The 18,796-nt window shown below is 42.9% G+C and overlaps 4 protein-coding genes across 4 annotated transcripts; 2 read left to right on the top strand and 2 right to left on the bottom strand.

The window, feature by feature from the left end:
- mturn (maturin, neural progenitor differentiation regulator homolog (Xenopus)) lies at positions 1 to 5,452 on the top strand. The gene is made up of 3 exons (XM_071368418.1): positions 1 to 523; positions 2,195 to 2,317; positions 4,099 to 5,452. Exons 1-3 carry the CDS (start codon positions 353 to 355, stop codon positions 4,204 to 4,206), a joined length of 402 nt encoding a protein of 133 aa, XP_071224519.1. The 5' UTR covers positions 1 to 352; the 3' UTR covers positions 4,207 to 5,452.
- A 351-nt stretch (positions 5,453 to 5,803) lies between these two features.
- Positions 5,804 to 10,489, top strand: LOC139555030 (E3 ubiquitin-protein ligase znrf2-like). The gene is made up of 5 exons (XM_071368416.1): positions 5,804 to 6,664; positions 6,893 to 7,025; positions 7,808 to 7,903; positions 8,046 to 8,151; positions 8,307 to 10,489. The coding sequence occupies exons 1-5, from the start codon at positions 6,497 to 6,499 to the stop codon at positions 8,362 to 8,364; spliced, it is 561 nt and encodes a 186-aa protein (XP_071224517.1). The 5' UTR covers positions 5,804 to 6,496; the 3' UTR covers positions 8,365 to 10,489.
- On the bottom strand, positions 10,313 to 12,447 carry ggcta (gamma-glutamylcyclotransferase a). Its single transcript, XM_071368417.1, has 4 exons — positions 12,123 to 12,447; positions 11,578 to 11,723; positions 11,318 to 11,450; positions 10,313 to 11,188 (listed from the first exon to the last, which is right to left on the bottom strand). The coding sequence occupies exons 1-4, from the start codon at positions 12,279 to 12,281 to the stop codon at positions 11,063 to 11,065; spliced, it is 564 nt and encodes a 187-aa protein (XP_071224518.1). The 5' UTR covers positions 12,282 to 12,447; the 3' UTR covers positions 10,313 to 11,062.
- Positions 12,448 to 14,686: 2,239 nt separating this feature from the next.
- LOC139555029 (small nuclear ribonucleoprotein Sm D1-like) lies at positions 14,687 to 18,299 on the bottom strand. The gene is made up of 4 exons (XM_071368415.1): positions 17,844 to 18,299; positions 17,095 to 17,171; positions 15,848 to 16,039; positions 14,687 to 14,904 (listed from the first exon to the last, which is right to left on the bottom strand). The coding sequence occupies exons 1-4, from the start codon at positions 17,972 to 17,974 to the stop codon at positions 14,828 to 14,830; spliced, it is 477 nt and encodes a 158-aa protein (XP_071224516.1). The 5' UTR covers positions 17,975 to 18,299; the 3' UTR covers positions 14,687 to 14,827.
- Between the last annotated feature and the right edge of the window lie 497 nt (positions 18,300 to 18,796).

Genomic DNA, 18,796 nt, shown 5'->3' with positions numbered 1-18,796 from the left:
GTATGCGACCCCAGACGGACTGCTCCCCGCTGATCTCATCGGTTAATGGACTACTGAAAGGATGAGGGTTTGAGAAAACACCTTATTGTTACCGAATACCGTGAAGCCAGTGTAATGCAATAGTGAAAAGATCTTGTCTCTCTCGCCACGCGCATGGCGCGTTAGGGGAAACTGTAGGCTACAGCTGTCTGTCCGGTCAGCTGTTTTTATATACCGAGAGACAGCAGCATCACTAGGAGGGCACGAGACCACAGACTAGTCTATACCGGCGCCCCGGACTCCCACAGACCAGACCGCCAGGACTAACTGAGAGGACAGAGAGAGGAGGGCAGAGAGAGAGAGAGAGAGGAGGATGGAGTTTAAGCAGCTGGTGGAGGTGGCGGAGAAATGGTGTTCGTCGGTTCCGTTCGATCTGATCTTTGCAGAGGAGGATGATGAGAGGAGACTGGACTTCTACGCAGAACCGGGAATCTCATTCTATGTCCTTTGTCCCGATAACATGACGGGAGGGACCGAGAATTTCGTAAGTGTGTGTGTGTTTGTGTATGCGTTTGTGGGGTTGCAGTGTTTTGGGGTTTGCTTCTCGGGTCCCCCGGCGCAGTGTGTGTGTGCGCAACGGGAATGATGTCACTGCAGTTTGATTTGGTGCACCGGACTATAGCACGCCTGGCGCGCATGTTGTTTTGGTCGCATTATATGCCGCGACCTCTTTTATCTGCAAACAGTTGGGATAACCCGCATTGAGCTGCTATGGGCATGCCGCTTGTCCTGCGCATATAGACACAGGCCTGCAATAGCAGTGCTGTTGTTGTTTTGTCCGCTGCTCTCTAGTCCCCACTCTACATCAGCTGGCCAGAGGGCGCGGACACCACAGTTCTCCTGGCGCGGCGCCCGGCAGTAAATAGATTATGTCAGCAGTCGCAGCGGTTGTGGGGCCTATAAGGACTCAGGGCCGTGCATCCCTCCATATGCAACTGGCAGTAATACCTCATGTTGTATACATTTGCTATGTAAATATGTAATGCACATGCAGAGTCACTCAGCTCCTCTATGATGCAGATGTGTTTTCTCATGTAGGCCTGTTTGGTCTCTAGTCTGTTTACTGCACTAGGTCCTATCCCCTCCATCTCTGCCACTTTCTCTCCCTCTCTGATTCACTCTCTCACTATCACTCCCTCACACACACACAAACTGTTTTGTTCTTCTATCCTCGTGGGGACCTAAAATGTATTCCCATTCCAAATCCTATTTTCCCAAACCCTAAACCTAACCCTTACCATAAACCTAAACGTAACCCCTTACCCTAATTCTAACCTTAACCCTAATTGTAACTCTAAACCTAACCCCTAAATTTAAAATAGCCTTTTTTTGGGAAATGTCCCCACAAAGGCGAATTTACCTTGTTTTACTCTCCTTGTGGGAACTTTTGGGGATTTTAGGTCTCCACAAGGATATAAGAACCAACCCACACACACAAACACACACACACAGTGCTGGGTAGTCCCAAGGGCAGACACTGGCAGTACCAGTCTGCAGTGAAATATGGTACCTCTCTCTCTCTGGCTGGCAGATTAGATCCTGTTACCATGCCAATCAATACTGCTATCAGCAGGGGGAGACACACACACACAGTGAATGCACCGCTCCCTCTCGGTCACAGGGGGACACCGTTTAGGGTTGGCCAATCCCTGGAGAGCTCATGGGAGTGCCAAGGCTTTAAGTTCAGGACACTAACACAGTCTTGTGGCACATGGATTCAAACCCCGGTCAGTTGTACATGTGTGATTCACTCACGTCCATGTCCAGTATCTTGACGTTCTCTGTCTGTCTGTCTGTCTGTCTGTCTGTCTGTCTGTCTGTCTGTCTGTCTGTCTGTCTGTCTGTCTGTCTGTCTGTCTGTCTGTGTGTGTGTGCGTGTGCGTGTGCGTGCTTAACTACAGCAGTAGTTGTTCCAGTAACACTCCTACTTGAGCTCCTGTCCTTGAATGTCTGTGTTATCTCGCTCTCTAATCTCTGGGTTTTACTTCTACTAGCTGTACTCTGACCTCATATAAAACTCAGTGTATCGACCCAACATCTACCATGTATATATATATACCTTTGACATTAGCACAGTATTACGGTAATAATGTGACAATGTGGCTACATGGGTTAGGTTAATAACCTGTGTGTGTGTGTGTGTGTGTGTGTACAGCATGTATGGAGTGAGAGTGAGGACTGCCTGCCATTCCTACAGCTAGCCCAGGACTACATCTCCTCCTGCGGGAAGAAAACACTGCTAGAGGTCCTGGACAAAGTCTTCACTTCCTTTAGACCTGTAAGTAGCCTAACGCTACGCAATAACACAACTAGACTACTCCTACATAACAACTAAACTACTCCTACATAACATAACTAGACTACTCCTACAGAACATAACAACTAGACTACACCTACAGAACATAACAACAAGACTACTCCTACAGAACATAACAACTAGACTACTCCTACAGAACATAACAACTAGACTACTCCTACAGAACATAACAACTAGACTACTCCTACATAACATAAAACTAGACTACTCCTACATAACAACTAAACTACTCCTACATAACAACTAGACTACTCCTACAGAACATAACAACTAGACTACTCCTACAGAACATAACAACTAGACTACTCCTACATAACATAAAACTACTCCTACAGAACATAACAACTAGACTACTCCTACAGAACATAACAACTAGACTACTCCTACAGAACATAACAACTAGACTACTCCTACATAATATAAAACTAGACTACTCCTACATAACAACTAAACTACTCCTACATAACATAACAACTAGACTACTCCCACAGAACATAACAACTAGACTACTCCTACAGAACATAACAACTAGACTACTCCTACAGAACATAAAAACTAGACTACTCCTACAGAACATAACACCTAGACTACACCTACAGAACATAACAACTAGACTACTCCTACATAACATAACAACTAGACTACTCCTACATAACATAACAACTAGACTACTCCTACATAACATAACAACTAGACTACTTCTACATAACAACTAGACTACTCCTACAGAACATAACAACTAGACTACTCCTACATAACATAACAACTAGACTACTCCTACATAACATAACAACTAGACTACTCCTAATAACATAACAACTAGACTACTCCTACATAACATAACAACTAGACTAGTCATAGACAATAAAACAACTAGACTACTCCTATAGACAATTAAACAACTAGACTACTCCTACAGAACATAACAACTAGACTACTCCTAAATAACATAACAACTAGACTACTCCTACAGAACATAACAACTCGACTACTCCTACATAACAAAACAACTAGACTACTCCTACATAACAACTAGACTACTCCTACATAACATAACAACTAGACTACTCCTACATAACATAACAACTAGACTACTCCTACATAACAACTAGACTACTCCTACAGAACATAACAACTAGACTACTCCTACAGAACATAACAACTAGACTACTCCTACAGAACATAACAACTAGACTACTCATAGACAATAAAACAACTAGACTACTCATAGACAATAAAACAACTAGACTACTCATAGACAATAAAACAACTAGACTACTCCTACAGACAATTAAACAACTAGACTACTCCTACATAACAACTAGACTACTCCTACATAACATAACAACTAAACTACTCCTACATAACATAACAACTAGACTACTCCTAAAGACAATAAAACAACTAGACTACTCCTAAAGACAATAACAACTAGACTACTCCTACAGAACATAACAACTAGACTACTCCTAAAGACAATAACAACTACACTACTCCTAAATACAATAACAACTAGACTACTCCTACAGAACATAACAACTAGACTACTCCTAAAGACAATAAAACAACTAGACTACTCCTAAAGACAATAAAACAACTAGACTACTCCTAAAGACAATAACCACTGTTAAATGTCATCCTCTCCCTCATCTCGGTCTTCTTCTACTTCTCTCTCCCATTTTCTCCCCCTCTCTCTTCATCTCTCTCCATCTCTCTCTTTCTCTCCCTTTCTCTCCCTCTAGTTGCTGGGTCTACCAGACATAGATGATGAGACGTTTGAGCAGTACCATGCAGGCGTGGAGGAGGAACCAGAGCCGGATCACCAGCAGATGGGAGTCAGCCAGCAGTGATGCCTACAGAAGAGGTGTCCGACCGGGCCACAATAATTACCCACGCCTCTGGTCTCATCCCCTGCATCAATACACAGGCCCAACGATCCTGTAGCGACTATACAAAGTCATAATGTATACTCAGATTCATAATGTTCACATACACAGGACAGCCGGACAGCCAGCCTGCTGAAATGTACCATTGCATTCTTTAACTTGTCAAAAGCTTTGCTCTCCAGATATTGCACTCCTTCTCATGTCACACACACACACACACACACACACACACACACACACACACACACACACACACACACACACACACACACACACACACACACACACACACACACACACACACACACACACACACACACACACACACACACATATAGCCGTGCCATACAACATTATTATTAATGTCATTCATACAGCAGGCTACAACATATAGTTTCTATTACTAACCACCACCATGCTGGTTCTAGCATGATAAACATGACACTCTCCAACCTTGCTCAGCATATCCACCTAAAGACAAACAATCAACTAGTCTAGCAGCAACAACATACTCCCTCCCCAGCCTGGCCGCCCAGACATAGCAGAGCACTGTCACTGTCAACCATGTAACACCTGACTGGAACCATCCACTGTACCACACAATGCTAGCCAAACCAGCACATTGTTGTGAACTTGTAACAATGTTAGCGGTGAAAATAGAGGGAGGAATAGAGAAAAAATGTAATCCTATGTTAGAAACTGTCCCTTATGTACTGCTGTGAAGTTGGCCAAAAGCTGCTGTATCTGTGTGTTTATTTCATATTGAGTGTGTGTGTGTGTGTGTGTATTTGTGCGTGTTTTGTGTGGGTGTGTGCGTCACCACCATCAGTGCACTGCTACGCTTTTACTATCCCCACGGACCTGAAGGAGTAGGATGAAGTTGTGTTTAGACACTGATCCGAGGTCATTTTTCCCCGTTATTGGGATTGGGGAAAGTAAACTGTTCCTAGATCTGTGTCTACAGGCAACGTCTACCTGCAGCGGCCTTCTTCCACCTTACTAAACTAGGCCTACACTTGTTACTCTCTCTGAACATGGCAACTACGATAGATGTAAGTCTCTCTCCGAATGCTTTTAAGTCTTTACTTTGGCTTATGAACACAATTTTTAGTTACATTATTTAACTGAATGTTTGTCATGCTAATGTGTGTTTTTATGTTCTGTCCTCCAGTGTGTGTGAAGGTATTCAATAAATAAATGTGTGGAGGGAGCAGTGAGTCTGACTGGGTTTTTGATATGCAAATATAATGTACATATTACATATCTATATTAAGTATGACAATTATATATCTGCCAGACTTTTTATAAACATCTGCTATGTCTATAGCCTAAATTGTGTCCATGCAACTTTTGCTGATGTTAATGGGCTTGATGTCACTTGACCACACACACACACACACACACACACACACACACACACACACACACACACACACACACACACACACACACACACAGTGAAGGGGGACGGCATTAGGGCAAACCTTTTGCATGGCCCGGTGTCCTGGTTGGGCGGAGTTTGTACATATTAGACCATTCCATTGGTCTTTAAGCTAAATCTCCACTCATCCAGGAGACCGGGATGAGTCAAAACGAAGTCGACCATTGCTTAGCTCCTGTCAACAATCACAGTCAGCAGACGAAACTACAGCAGAGCAGATAGAGATCATAGTGACGCCGCTTTCGTTTCAACAGTCTGTAATCGAGAAATGTCGAGAAGGTGCATACATAGTCACTAAAGTGGTCGGACCTACTGTCGCGGTGTGGGACTTGTTGTGCGGCCAACCGCCATGATCATAGCGCATAAAATATTGGAATGAAGCCGCGACGCAACAATAAACTTTGATATGGAGAATGAAGCGATTTGGCAGTCAATTTTGTCTGTCGAGAATCAGTCCGTTATCGTGTTTGATTTAACGTTTGACTTTTCAAGACACTTTTATTACTTTGGCTGTTTTTGCTGTTAACACAACTACTGGACTGGACACTGTCATGCGCTCTATGTCTCTCTTGTGACATCGAGTTTCAGCGTTTTTTCTAGGCTATTTATGGTTTATTTGAATAGTGACATGATATAAACACTGATATATCGATTAAACATCTATCTGAAGCTTTGCACATTGTGTAGGACCATTTTCAACACCTGTCCCTGATGAGCTTCATGAGAGTGAAGAGCACTTTCCAGGACTGTTCTGTTTTATAGACCTTATAGGACTTCATATCTTGGGGAAGTTAGAATAGGACAGGAACCACCATGGGTGTCTGGCAGAGTAGCCCCGTGGCTGAGAGTCGAACCCGGGCGTATTCTAGCCCTGTTGAACCCTCTGGAAGCAGCACTACCCCAGGGTTCAGATACACAGCCAGTCCTGGCGGCCCCAGAATTCGCTACACCGGAGGGACCCGACCCAGCTCCTACCACCAGGTGTGTGTAATGATAGTGGTTTGGAACCATACTTCCATGATGAGTAACTGCCTGAGACCTGAAGATTTGTGTTAGCTCCCCAAGCTAATGCCAAGGCTTCAGTTCAGGATGCTAACACAGTGTTGTGGCACACAGGTTCAAACCCCAGGCAGTTATACCTGTGTGATTCACTCACGTCCATGTCCAGTATCTTGACGTTCAGTGTGTGTGTGTGTGTGTGTCCACCAGACAGGGATGAGTATACCACATGGTGGCCAGAGCAGCAGTCTGGACCAGGAGGAGACAGATGGGGAGAGAGGAGGAGAACACCAGATGATGATTGGCTCTCTACCACTTCACCTGTCCCCTCACCTACTGGGAGGTAGGCTAAAGTGTGTGCGTGTTTTTTCCGGTCCTGACTACATCAAGGTTTCCCTCTGGGTGCACGTTTTGGTTTCTGCTCTAGCACTACAAAGCTGATTCAAATAATCAAAGCTTGATGATGAGTTGATTATTTGAATCAGCTGTGTAGTGCTCGGGCAAAAACCAAAATGTGCACCCAGAGGGGGCCCGGGACCAAGTTTGGGAAACCCTGGTCTACATGATATCTTATTCCACAACAAGAAAACTGTGTTGTTCTAAAGCCTCTCACTGGGTAGAGAAGAAGAGGATAGATAACAAATGTGCTTTCTCCCTGTGAAATACACATACACTCTCTTCTGTTGTGGGGCGAGAGGAGCACATTAGCCCACAGATAAGCACGTACTTCCTCCATGGCACATGTCTCACACACACAAACACAGGTTTTGTACTGGAGAGTGAGTGTCTGTCAGTCTGTAACTTATTGAACTTTTCTTAAAGAACCATGAATGTCATCGTGATCATAAATTGACCTTTGGTCATTATGCAGACATGACCACATGGTTGACCTACACACACACACACACACACTCTCTCTCTCTCTCTCTCTCTCGCTCTCTCTCTCTCTCTCTCGCTCTCTCTCGCTCTCTCTCGCTCTCTCTCTCTCTCTCTCTCTCTCTCTCTCTCTCTCTCTCTCTCTCTCTCTCTCTCACACACACACACAGAGAGAGTTTGTGGCGAGACCGAGAAAAAGGTCTGGTTGGATGGAGTGTGTGCTGACATGTCCTGCTACATTTTTCCCAGGCTTTCTCTGTCCTGTGTGCAGTAAGTTTGTGGCGTCAGATGTAATGGAGATCCATCTGATCATGTGTCTCACCAAATCACGACTCCGCTACAACGGTGAGTGTGTGATTGTATATCTCTCTGTGTACGCCCATTAATCTTGTTAGTCTGCCTGTTTGGCCTGCTGGTTCAGGATGCCTTCTGATTGGCTAGCATGGTATGTCAGGATGATGATTGATTTGTGTGTGTTGTGTCCCAGAGGATGTTCTGATGAAAGATAGTGGGGAGTGTGCCATCTGTCTAGACGAGATGGAGCAGGGACACACCATCTCTAGACTCCCCTGTCTCTGTATATACCACAAATGGTAACCACACACACACACACACACACACACACACACACACACACACACACACACACACACACACACACACACACACACACCTACCTGACTACAGTAAGATGCTGTTACTTTACTCGTAGTCCCCCTCGCTCTTTCTCTCTCTCTCTTTCTCTCAGGTGTATAGACGAGTGGTTTGAGGTGAATCGTTCGTGTCCAGAGCACCCCTTGGACTAAGGGCTCAGATTCCCACAGAATATCTACCATCTATCTACTTCATCCACATCGTCATGACATGCTGGCCTATGAATCTACTTCATCTAGATCTATGTCTGACCTGCTGGTCTGTGAATCTACTTTACCTATCAACGTCTGACCAGTGACACGAGCCTGTGAAGTTTAGCAGTGCTGGAAATTGCCAGGAACCTCACGATACGATATTATCACGATACTTACTTTAAAAAAAAAGTTTAGTCATTTAGCACAGTGGTTCCCAGGGTGAGCGCGGGGGTCTCAGTCCAGCTTTAAACCTACTCTTGAAAGTTGTAATAGTAGAATACACAAGGTGCAATTTAGAAATTGGCCAGTGCATCATCAGTCCTCTTGTGACATTAGTCATTGCATACCTTAGAGAGCTATTTATAACTTGTCAGAAATGTCCAGAAGAACTAGCCCATGTCAGCTAACATTTTTTATTTATTTGTTTTTGTCACTCACATGAATACACATTAGACATGACAAAATGTATATAATTGCAATAAAATTAGCTTTAAACCTGCAAAATTTTCTCCACCAACAAGATGGGTGTGAATCACCAAAAGTGATTGTGCCCATAGAAATAGACGTGGCGTGTGTGCGCGCAGGGGAGGCTCGGGATGTTCCCCACTGCTGGAAGTGGGGCCCCGAGGGAAAATGTTTGGGAACCCCTGATTTAGCAGACAGTCTTATCCAGAGTGACTTACAATTACTGCATTTATCTTAAAATAGCTAGGTGGTACAATCACATATCACAGGCATAGTAAGTATCCGTGGAGGCTGGTGGGAAAAATGTACTCATCAGTGGAGGCTGGTGGGAGGAGCTATAGGAGGATGGGCTCATTGTAATGGCTGGAATGGAATTTATGGAACAGTATCAAACACGTCAAAAATATGGAAACCATGTGTTTGACTCATTTCCATTAATTCCATTCCAGCCATTACAATGAGCCCATCCACCTATAGCTCCTCCCACCAGCCTCCACTGATAAGTACATGTTTCCCAAAGTCAGAGCTAGATGAGGGGTGGGGGAGGGAGTCGAGTGCAAGTGTTGGTTTATAAACTACGTAGGTGCCAATACAATATGTATTGCGATTCTATATGTGTTGTGATTTTAATTGCGATTTGATGTTCCAAACATATTGCTCACCATATGTCTGCTGCAGAGAGACGAGAGCATGAAAATGAGTTTTGATCATTCAGTGAAATAAGAGCTGAAAACATGTTGGCTCAGTATTTAAAAAGAAGATGGAGAACAAGCTATAGGATGAAAAATAGTTCTGGCGCAGGTACAGCTGACTAGTACTAGCAATTATTATTATTTGTAAATCTTTTATTTTTACAAATCAAAGCTTGGAGTCAAATATTGATAATATCATCCAAAATATCACGATATGTAACTGTATACATTTTCCCCACATCACTACTGGATTGCCTCACTCACTTGCTAAAAGACTAAACGGGATAACCTGAATATACACTTAGTATACACTTAAACGCACATTTAGAGACCATAGACTTCAAGTGTGGAGAACGGGCCAGGACCCAATTATGGGTCTTCTGAGAGTGTTGGTGGACTGCTAAAAGAGCAGAGTTCTGGTGCCCAACTGCACAGTCGATGACGTGGCACGCAACCATTGGTTGAAGCATGCAGCGTCTGAGCAGGGTAGCGCGACCATCACCTCCAGTGATCTAATCCTCTCAGATTTACACTAGTTTAGTGAGTAGGGTGGAATTTGGGATGGGGGGGGGCATACGTTCATTGATTTCATATTACTGTATGACAATGTAATAATGAGTTTGTTGATCATCAGCTGTACTGCTGCGAAGTGAGGGAATTTAGACAATTGTAAGTGCTGTAACTGAAACATGCTGCTAATTTTGAGTCTCAATTACACACATTTATGTCAATTATGAAATCACATCTTCTGTTGGTTCATTGCTTTATTTCTGTGGTTGTGTAAAATCTAGGTAGCATACAGCAAATTCAGCAGAAATGTTAACATTTGATTTAAAACACACCTTTTATTTACTCAAGCATCTTTGTTATATATATATTTTGCACAAGTTTGTATTTGTTGAATTAAGTAAAAACTAAAGCACAAATCAACTCCAGAATTTGTACTGGGACACTATGGTGATAATTCTGTATATACATAGTTGTATGTTCAACGTCATTAACGACTACAAAATTATGATTTGTTGAAAAGACAATTGTACCAGATACAGTTTAGGGAGCAGAGATCCTTGAGACGTTTCTTAAGAAACAAAGAATAACAATTTACATTAAATCAATTGATTTCTGAAGTAACTGATTTCATTCAGTATACATCTATTAAATACATTAAAACATCTCCCATTTCTCTCAAAGGCCCCATTCCATTTCAATTGAACCATTCGTCATCAAATCTCTCCAAAGCCACATCACATGCATTAGTCTTTATGGTGTCTGTCTGTGTGTTTGTCCGAAATGGCACTCTATATAGTGCACTACTTTTGACCAGAGCCCAATAGGTTGTAATTTCAGATGGATTCTGGCTACATTTACACAGGCAGCCCAATTCTGATATTTTTTCCACTAGTTAGTCTTTTGACCAATCACATCAGATCTTTTCAGAGCTGATCCGATTGGTCAAAACACCAAATCAAAAGACCAATTAGTGGAAAAAAATATCTGAATTACTTAATGACCTGTGAGATCTTGTCCAGGATAGAAGGGCCACTGTAGTTGTTGGTCTGAACCTCCTCTAGTCTCCTCATGTACTGCACTGGTAGACCGTTCTGCTGGGCTCCTAAACACACCACCTACACACACCCACACACGTTATTTCCTTTCACTTGCTTGTACTGCGGGGAGGGGGGCAGGCTTGTGTGTGTATCTGTTTGCATTGTGGTGAGGGAAAACAGGCGTGTGTGCGTCCAATGTGTGTTTACCTGTTTGTATTGTGGCGAGGGGGGACAGGCGTGGAAGCGGTTCATCTGGTACGTTCTACAGAGCAGCGCCCCGTCGTCTGTCTCTACTGTCACCTCTAAGGGGAAGTACATACCCATGTCCACCCCCTCCTGCCTACACACACACACAACATGGAGAGATGAGATGAAGTACAGGATGAAGACCATAGAATGTATGTTGCCATCAGATGAGACTCACTGGTGTGTGTGTGTGTGTGTGTGTGAGTGAGTGAGTGACTCACTGGTCCAGGCTGGCTAGGTGGTCGTTGCTCATCCTCCAGACCACCCCCCACACCTCTCCCCCCTCTTTCTGCTCGATGGTTGCTACTCCTCCATGCCAACGGTTGTCAATGTGCTCCCCCCACAGACCAAAGTTCAATGTGTAGTCCTGGGGAGGTTTAGGGTGGGAGGGGGTTGGGGGGCGGGATGAGAAAGAGAGACCCTGTTAGAATACTATGACAATGCATTTTTGGATGTGTCACATAGCCTACTCTGTAACACCTTTTCACTGTGTGAGTGAAGACAATAGTATTCATTTTCTATTCGAGGTCATTCTATTCTTTATATAGACTGGGGGGAATTAATGTACTCCATGTAACTGAACTACTCGTGACGATAACCCTAGGGCGTGGAATTATAGCGTCATCTTGCGGCCGGTTGGGCTATTGAACGCCATGAAAGAACGCCATGTTGCTTGTTGGTTATCTCCTACTAGTTACACCAGAAGAGTCCGAAATATCCAAACTAAAAGTAGCTTGCCTACTGGGGGCGCTGCGGACCTGATTACCTTCAGTCGGCCGGTGCAATGAAATATAGCTGAGGGGTTTGCCAGCTGAAGTCTCTCCTTCAACAAGTTGCTTCCAAAAGCAAAATACATGAAGTGATCTGCTGTTGCTGCCATGTTTCCTAAGCAAAACCTTGCGATATCAGCCAAGTTACCAATCATACGAGAATGTCAGCCTTTAAATTATATAAAAAGATCACCGGTTAAAATAAAAGTGAAATAAATAGCGATATACTTAATAATTTACATATTATCTACAGCCCATTATTACTCATGCAGTCGGCTTGTTTCCGGGTAGTGTGTCCGGCTCATCTCATTGGCTGGAAGGGGCTCAACCCGTTAAAGACACAGTGTATGATTTTTGAGCGTTCATGTGCGCTATCAAGACATTCTTAAATATTGCGTACTTAATAGCTGAGTCTAAATCGGTTGGTTTTGAGCAGTGCTGAAAAAGACCATCAAACTGAACAAACCAGTTTAAATGCATATATTTTTTAATTATCACTTCGCTAGTCATATCATATGACATCCCTTTCTAAGCCTCAAGACACCATTCATATTACACCTATCTTACACCAAATATACCTGTGATTTTTTCCCGAACAGTACGGTTCCACATACAGTCGATCATCATGTGACAAAGATAATCATGTTATCACTGTAGTATCATTATCGAAAACTCAGCCTGTGTTGAATTCAATCCCAAAGTGATCCTTTGACATTTTACAGCTTTTTTGTTTAAAATAATTTTCACATTTTACAATCATATTAGGCTAGTTCATATAAATACAATTCAGTTTTCACGTCAATACATGGGTTCATTTTTATATAACATGGTTTACAGATTTAAGTTTCCATGGAAGTTTTTGTAGGCCTACTGATTTTTGTTTTTTTAAGAGTCCAGTTTTTATAGTTCCATTTTTAATAAAAAAAATGTTTTTGAGGGTACAAAAAATTGTTTTATAGTCCTAATACATCTTGTCTTCCAAATCGCATTGTTCATTATGCATATTATTGTCCATCATAATTCTTTAATTGATTTGACATTTTACCATGCTGGGGCATTATTCACCTGTGGTACTATTGCTGGGTTACCATTGGTGGTTATTTGGTAATGATGAACAAACAACCAACTGTACATGTAATGTAGCTAAAACATTTATTTATAGGGTAAAAAAATCGTCAGAAAACCAAAAAATGCATAATACCTCATCGTGATCAAGACAAAGGAGATGATTGTGGACTACAGGAAAAGGAGGACCGAGCACGCCCGGGGCTGTAGTGGAGCAGGTTGAGAGCGTCAAGTTCCTTGACGTCCACATCACCAACAAGCTAACATGATCCAAGCACACAAAGACAGTCGTGAAGAGGGCACGACCACACGTTTCCCCCTCAGGAGACTGAAAAGACTTGGCATGGGTCCCCAGATCCTCAAAAGGTTATACACCTGCACCAGAGAGCATCCTGACTGGTTTCATCATCACTACCTGGTATGGCAACTGCTCAGCCTCCGACCACAAGGTACTATAGTGTAGTGCGTACGGCCCAGTATATCACTGGGTCCAAGCCTCCTACCATCCAGGAACTCTATACCAGGCAGTGTCAGAGGAAGGCCCTAAAAATTGTCAGACTCCAGCCATCCTAGTCATACTGTTCTCTCTGCTACCGCACGGCAAGCGGTACCGGAGCACCAAGTCTAGGTCCAAGAGGCTTCTAAACAGCTTCTACCCCCAAGCCATAAGACTCCTGAACATCTAATCAAATGACTACCGACTATTTGCATTACCCCCCTACAATGTTATCTATGCATAGTCACTTTAATAACTCTACCTATTACCTCAACACCGGTACTCCATATATAGCCCCGCTATTGTCATTTCTTACTTTTTATTTTGAAAGGTATTTTCTTAAAACTGCATTGTTGGTTAAGGGCTTAAGTAAGCATTTCACTGTAAGGTCTACACCCGTTGTATTTGGCGTATGTGACTAATACAATTTGATTTGTTCAGTTAGCTAGTTACCTAGCAATGAGCATTCAGAGTTCAGTGAGCTGGATCATGTGGCTCCAGTCAGCAAAAATAACTGTTAATTTGGCTCTGAACCAGCTCTTCATTTAGTAGTGCCAAAATCCACCAAAAAAATATATCTAATATCTCATGTAAAGCCTAAAGTTGTCTGGCAGATCGTGATAGGCGTTCAAACACTAACCTTAATTAGATGGTGTATTAAAAAAAATATATCCCACTGCAAAAATGAATGTGGACCAGAATAAGGCTCTCTCCTCACCATCGACTGTTCCTGCAGTGAGGAATTACCATCTTCAGAGAATGTTAGTACTTATCTCCAGATAATCGTTATCTGGAGATCAAAATGCAGTCGTAACAGTATGCAAATCAGGGAGTCAAATGAACGGTTCTTTCATATGTTCAACAAAGACATCCGTTCAAAAAGAGAGCCGTTAGTTTGCAAACAACCCATCACTGCTAACAACTGGACCAACTACACAACATGCACAATTGCCCATCAACCAAGACAAGTATGATAATAAACTACTCAAAACACTTCTGTTCATGTGGAATATCTTTAATATACAAAATAACAAACAAGTCGGGCTCGGGATTCACAAAAGTTTCCTCAGAAAAATGACAAAACAAAAACGTTGCTGTACAAACAATAGGACATGACTGACAGCCGCGTAGTAATGGCGATCATCTCCTGGGCCCTCCCCTGCCTCGGCCCCTCCCCCTGCCACGCCCTCTTCCTCTGCCTCTGCCACGCCCAGCCACTGGAGAGAGATTAAGGGAGAGGAGATGATTAGAGATTAGTTATGCACCACAAATACTTTGACTCTCCCATTCTTGTCCTTAGGTCTTGTTTGTCAAGCTCATTGTTGGGAGTCGTTTCTTACAGAAGAGTGTTTGCCTAATATTAATTAGGCTGATTTGCTAGTTTTAATTTGGGTCTGATGAAGCAAATCTTGAAAGGCGAGACCTCAGTCATCAGAAGCTAGGCATTATAAATGCTATGCAACTCACCCAACCTTAACTCAGACAGAACTACTGTGGATTTATGAAACCTCTAACCAGTGTGGCTACGAAACAGTTCACAACCTCCAACTTTCAATATGGCTGCTGTGGCAGGCTCAAAACACCCAAATACCCAGTAGCACTCCAGAAGGAAGGTCGGCCACATTACGTCACCCCACATTCTAGTACACAATTACTCTCAACCTAGTCACAACTTTACAAAACGAGTAGTTCAACAGACTGCTGGTCTTTGCTCATGGTCCTGAACAGCTGTAGTGTGTTTAAGTTCCAGCCAAGCAATAGAACACCTCACTGAATTCATCAAAAAGGCTTTGGCAAGCCAACTTGGGCAAAACAACTACTGTGTTGTTTCTGGGCTGGCACAAAAGCCTACACACCCTGTTGTTCTCCAGGATCAGGAGTGAACACTGATCTAGGCAGACTTAGGTTGAATCTCAAAAGTATTGCTGGCGCCCTCTCCCATTGCCTCCTCAAAACATCAAAGGGAAGAGGAGAGGATTGGAGAAGAACCTCTGATATCCTACTGATATGGCGACAAGCCACCACCCTCTCCTATTTTCCTAGTGTACACACCAGCTACTCTATTCTTGGACTTGACCTTGGGTTCTATGTCCAGCTCCCTCCCCACCATCTCTCTATGTCCATCAAATTGATCTCACCCCCCCATCCCTGTGTACTCACCAGCCTCTCTCTTCTTGCTCTTGACCTTGGGTTCTATGTCGACCAGCAGAGTGTCCAGCGGCAGGCTGTCCGGCAGGATGAAGTATCTGATGTTGTTCCCACGGATACTGAGGCTCTCCAGCTGGGTGGGCTCACGGTTCTTCAGAGTCATCTTTACCGCCTTCAGGTGAGTGTTCATACTCACATCCACACCTGGGACACACAGTTAATGACCATTGTTAATAATCAATGCAACATTGACATTATCCCACCCCTGGTTAGCCACTATTGGCTTAAAAAACCAAACCTAACAATATCTGCCAATTAATTTCCAGCATATTGCCCATCTGTGTGGTGTGATACCAGTCTTGTGGGTTGACAGAAATATTTTCCCCAAAACCTTCTCAATTAAATGTTAACTGCAAATTAGGCTTACCTGGCAGAAGTATATCATGAGTAAGTATATCATTTGTATTTATTATTTGCAAACTTTGCCATGAAATGAGCAGCAGCAGAAACATCACTAGATGGCACATTCCTCACTTGCTAAAAAAAGAAGGGCCAGATGCGCAATTAAAGGGGAATTACACAAAATCTAAATGTCTATAGCGTTTTCTTCCAGACCAAAAATAAATAAAGGTCTTCTCATGTGATTTAAGTATTGACACAACTCAGAACATCCAATTGAATTGTTTATCTACAAACAATTGTAATTATGAGTGAAAAACAAATTAAAACCAGGAAAAATCAAACAGAAAACATAATTTTTGGGGGGGGAACCAGATTTTATAGGGCCCCCTTAGAGTTGTTTAGTAACCATAATTTTACGAGGTATATTGGCAGAAAACAGTGTACTACTTTCTCTTTCACACTGGGGATCACACTGGGCATCGCATCGCTAGAGGCATCACTACAAACCCAGGTTCAATCCCAGGCTGTATCACAACTGGCCATGATCGGGAGTCCCATAGGACGGCTCACAATTAGCCCAGCGTCATCCGGGTAGGCAATCATTGTAATTAAGAATTTGTTCTTCACCGACTTGCCTAGTTAAATTCAAAAACATGCTTAAAAAAGGACCTGGGGAAGAGAAGAATGTGCCAATTTAATGGCTAGGGAAAAAATAGAGTAGCTCGTAACATGCTAGAAAAGGTTGAAGGTCCCAGGTTTAGACTGTACCTGCTACAACACCCTATACTAGAGTTTGTTTATATTTGGAGGCATCGCAATAATCCTACTGAGCCAGACAGAGGGGGCAGGGTCTATACCTGTGATAGTTCCATGGACCTGGGTTCCATTCTTCAGCTCAATGGTCACAGTCTCGTGGCTGAGTTTCATCAAAAAGCTACAGGAGGAGAAAAGTCATGGGTATTAGAGGCAATGTTATAATTAGTGCAGTTTATCAAGTCTGTGAATACATACTAGCTTGCTAGTCTTCAAGGCCCTATAAACAATATCGACAGACAACTTCCTTAGACAATGGGGCGGTAACTAGTAAGAACTACCTAGTTTGCTGACTACAATGTCCAAAGCAAACTAAAATGACAATCACAAACCGGATGACTTGTCATGGAAGCTGAACTCATACAAGAACACATTGTTTTTGAACCTTTGGTTGTTGTGGGTAATCTGTCAGGGCCCTGCCTGCACACTGCAGTGATTTATTAACTAAAAGCAAGTTAGCATATCGGTGGCTAGCAAATAACAGTGGTGCATACAAAGTAACTAGTTAGTTCTCAGCGGCAGATACGTAAATAATCGATGTGTATCGTGTATTCCGCGGCTAGAGGTCCATTCATTAACGTTATAGAAAGGAAAGAATAACTTAGATATCTAGTCGCTTCTGCACGTCGCTCATTCATTCATTAATTCGTTCATTTCAGTTAGCTGCTTCCCGCCTCAGAATTTGGCGAACAGCTCGCACTCCAAATCTAAATCCATCCAGCGACACAAAACCAGTACTTTTCACCTTTCATCTAAGCATAAGACTAAAGATGATTTTGTTGAATATTCTTACCGTACGAGTTTCATGTTGGTGATGGATTGCAGAGACAAAATCTCCACCAAAGACAAAAAATTACAGCGTATAACTGAGCGCACAGGCCGCTGTGTATAAAATACGTTTCGTCGCAGCAACACCGGCGTCATAAAAACGCTACAGAACCAGGAAATGCAGAAAGAAAACAGCTTCTTCTTTGATGAGGTTTAACGGCGGTTGGCATCCAATAAATGTTGCATTACCGCCACGTACTAGACTAGAGTATAACTCCCTCATACGTTGCTTGAAAACTAAATAAAATAAATACCCTACCATCGAACACTAAACTCACAAAGAATAAATAATAATAATAATAACTAAATACCATAATCCACTATTTAAATCTATTTAGTCCTACTTTAGGCCAACAGCCTGAAAGGATGGGACACCACCACTTAACACACCCTGTAACTATTCTGACATCAATTCTTGCACAACCAAATACCTCTCTGCAGCTGCCACCACAACCTCTATTTTCCGTGACTTACATTCCACCAGTGCAGTACAGTTGATAACCATTGCTATAACCCCCCCTTAAATTCCTCTACTTTCTTCACTGCCTTAGCATATGACAACTTCTGCTCTACTCTAACCCTGGAAACCTCAACCTGTGTCTCTCACATGGGACATTTCTGATTCCCAGCCCCATGGGCACCCCTACAATTAACACATACCACTACTTTCCCCAATACTACACATTCCTTTGTCTCATGCCCTTGTGCACACCTAGGAACCTCCCTCCTACACACTGATGCCACATGCCCATAAGCTTGACACCTGTAACAACATAATGTATTTGGCACAAAAGTTGATACAGGATAACTTATATATCCTAACATCACTTTTTCGGGCAAGACTCAACATCAAAACTCAAAAGAACAGACAATGACTATTCTGTTTCACCACTTTCACCCTGTCTGCATCGCACCAAA

The sequence above is a fragment of the Salvelinus alpinus genome, chromosome 26 (assembly GCF_045679555.1).
Source record: "Salvelinus alpinus chromosome 26, SLU_Salpinus.1, whole genome shotgun sequence".
Lineage (NCBI taxonomy): Eukaryota > Metazoa > Chordata > Actinopteri > Salmoniformes > Salmonidae > Salvelinus > Salvelinus alpinus.
The sequence above is the reverse complement of the archived record's forward strand: the minus strand, read 5'-3'. Positions and strand labels throughout refer to the sequence as shown.

Excerpts from the sequence above, each read along its gene's own strand:
- ggcta (XM_071368417.1), bottom strand. The coding sequence starts at position 12,281 with ATGATTGGTAACTTGGCTGATATCGCAAGGTTTTGCTTAGGAAACATG. Across the intron at positions 11,451-11,577 it reads CACCTAGCCAGCCTGGACCA|GCAGGAGGGGGTGGACATGG; the intron begins GTGAGTCACTCA and ends GTGTGTGTGTAG. Across the intron at positions 11,189-11,317 it reads CCTCGCCACAATACAAACAG|GTGGTGTGTTTAGGAGCCCA; the intron begins GTAAACACACAT and ends GGGTGTGTGTAG.
- mturn (XM_071368418.1), top strand. The coding sequence starts at position 353 with ATGGAGTTTAAGCAGCTGGTGGAGGTGGCGGAGAAATGGTGTTCGTCG. Across the intron at positions 524-2,194 it reads CGGGAGGGACCGAGAATTTC|CATGTATGGAGTGAGAGTGA; the intron begins GTAAGTGTGTGT and ends GTGTGTGTACAG. Across the intron at positions 2,318-4,098 it reads TCTTCACTTCCTTTAGACCT|TTGCTGGGTCTACCAGACAT; the intron begins GTAAGTAGCCTA and ends CTCTCCCTCTAG.
- LOC139555030 (XM_071368416.1), top strand. The coding sequence starts at position 6,497 with ATGGGTGTCTGGCAGAGTAGCCCCGTGGCTGAGAGTCGAACCCGGGCG. Across the intron at positions 7,026-7,807 it reads GTCCCCTCACCTACTGGGAG|GCTTTCTCTGTCCTGTGTGC; the intron begins GTAGGCTAAAGT and ends CATTTTTCCCAG. Across the intron at positions 8,152-8,306 it reads CTCTGTATATACCACAAATG|GTGTATAGACGAGTGGTTTG; the intron begins GTAACCACACAC and ends TCTTTCTCTCAG.
- LOC139555029 (XM_071368415.1), bottom strand. The coding sequence starts at position 17,974 with ATGACGCCGGTGTTGCTGCGACGAAACGTATTTTATACACAGCGGCCT. Across the intron at positions 16,040-17,094 it reads GGTCCATGGAACTATCACAG|GTGTGGATGTGAGTATGAAC; the intron begins GTATAGACCCTG and ends TGTGTGTCCCAG. Across the intron at positions 14,905-15,847 it reads GAGCAAGAAGAGAGAGGCTG|TGGCTGGGCGTGGCAGAGGC; the intron begins GTGAGTACACAG and ends ATCTCTCTCCAG.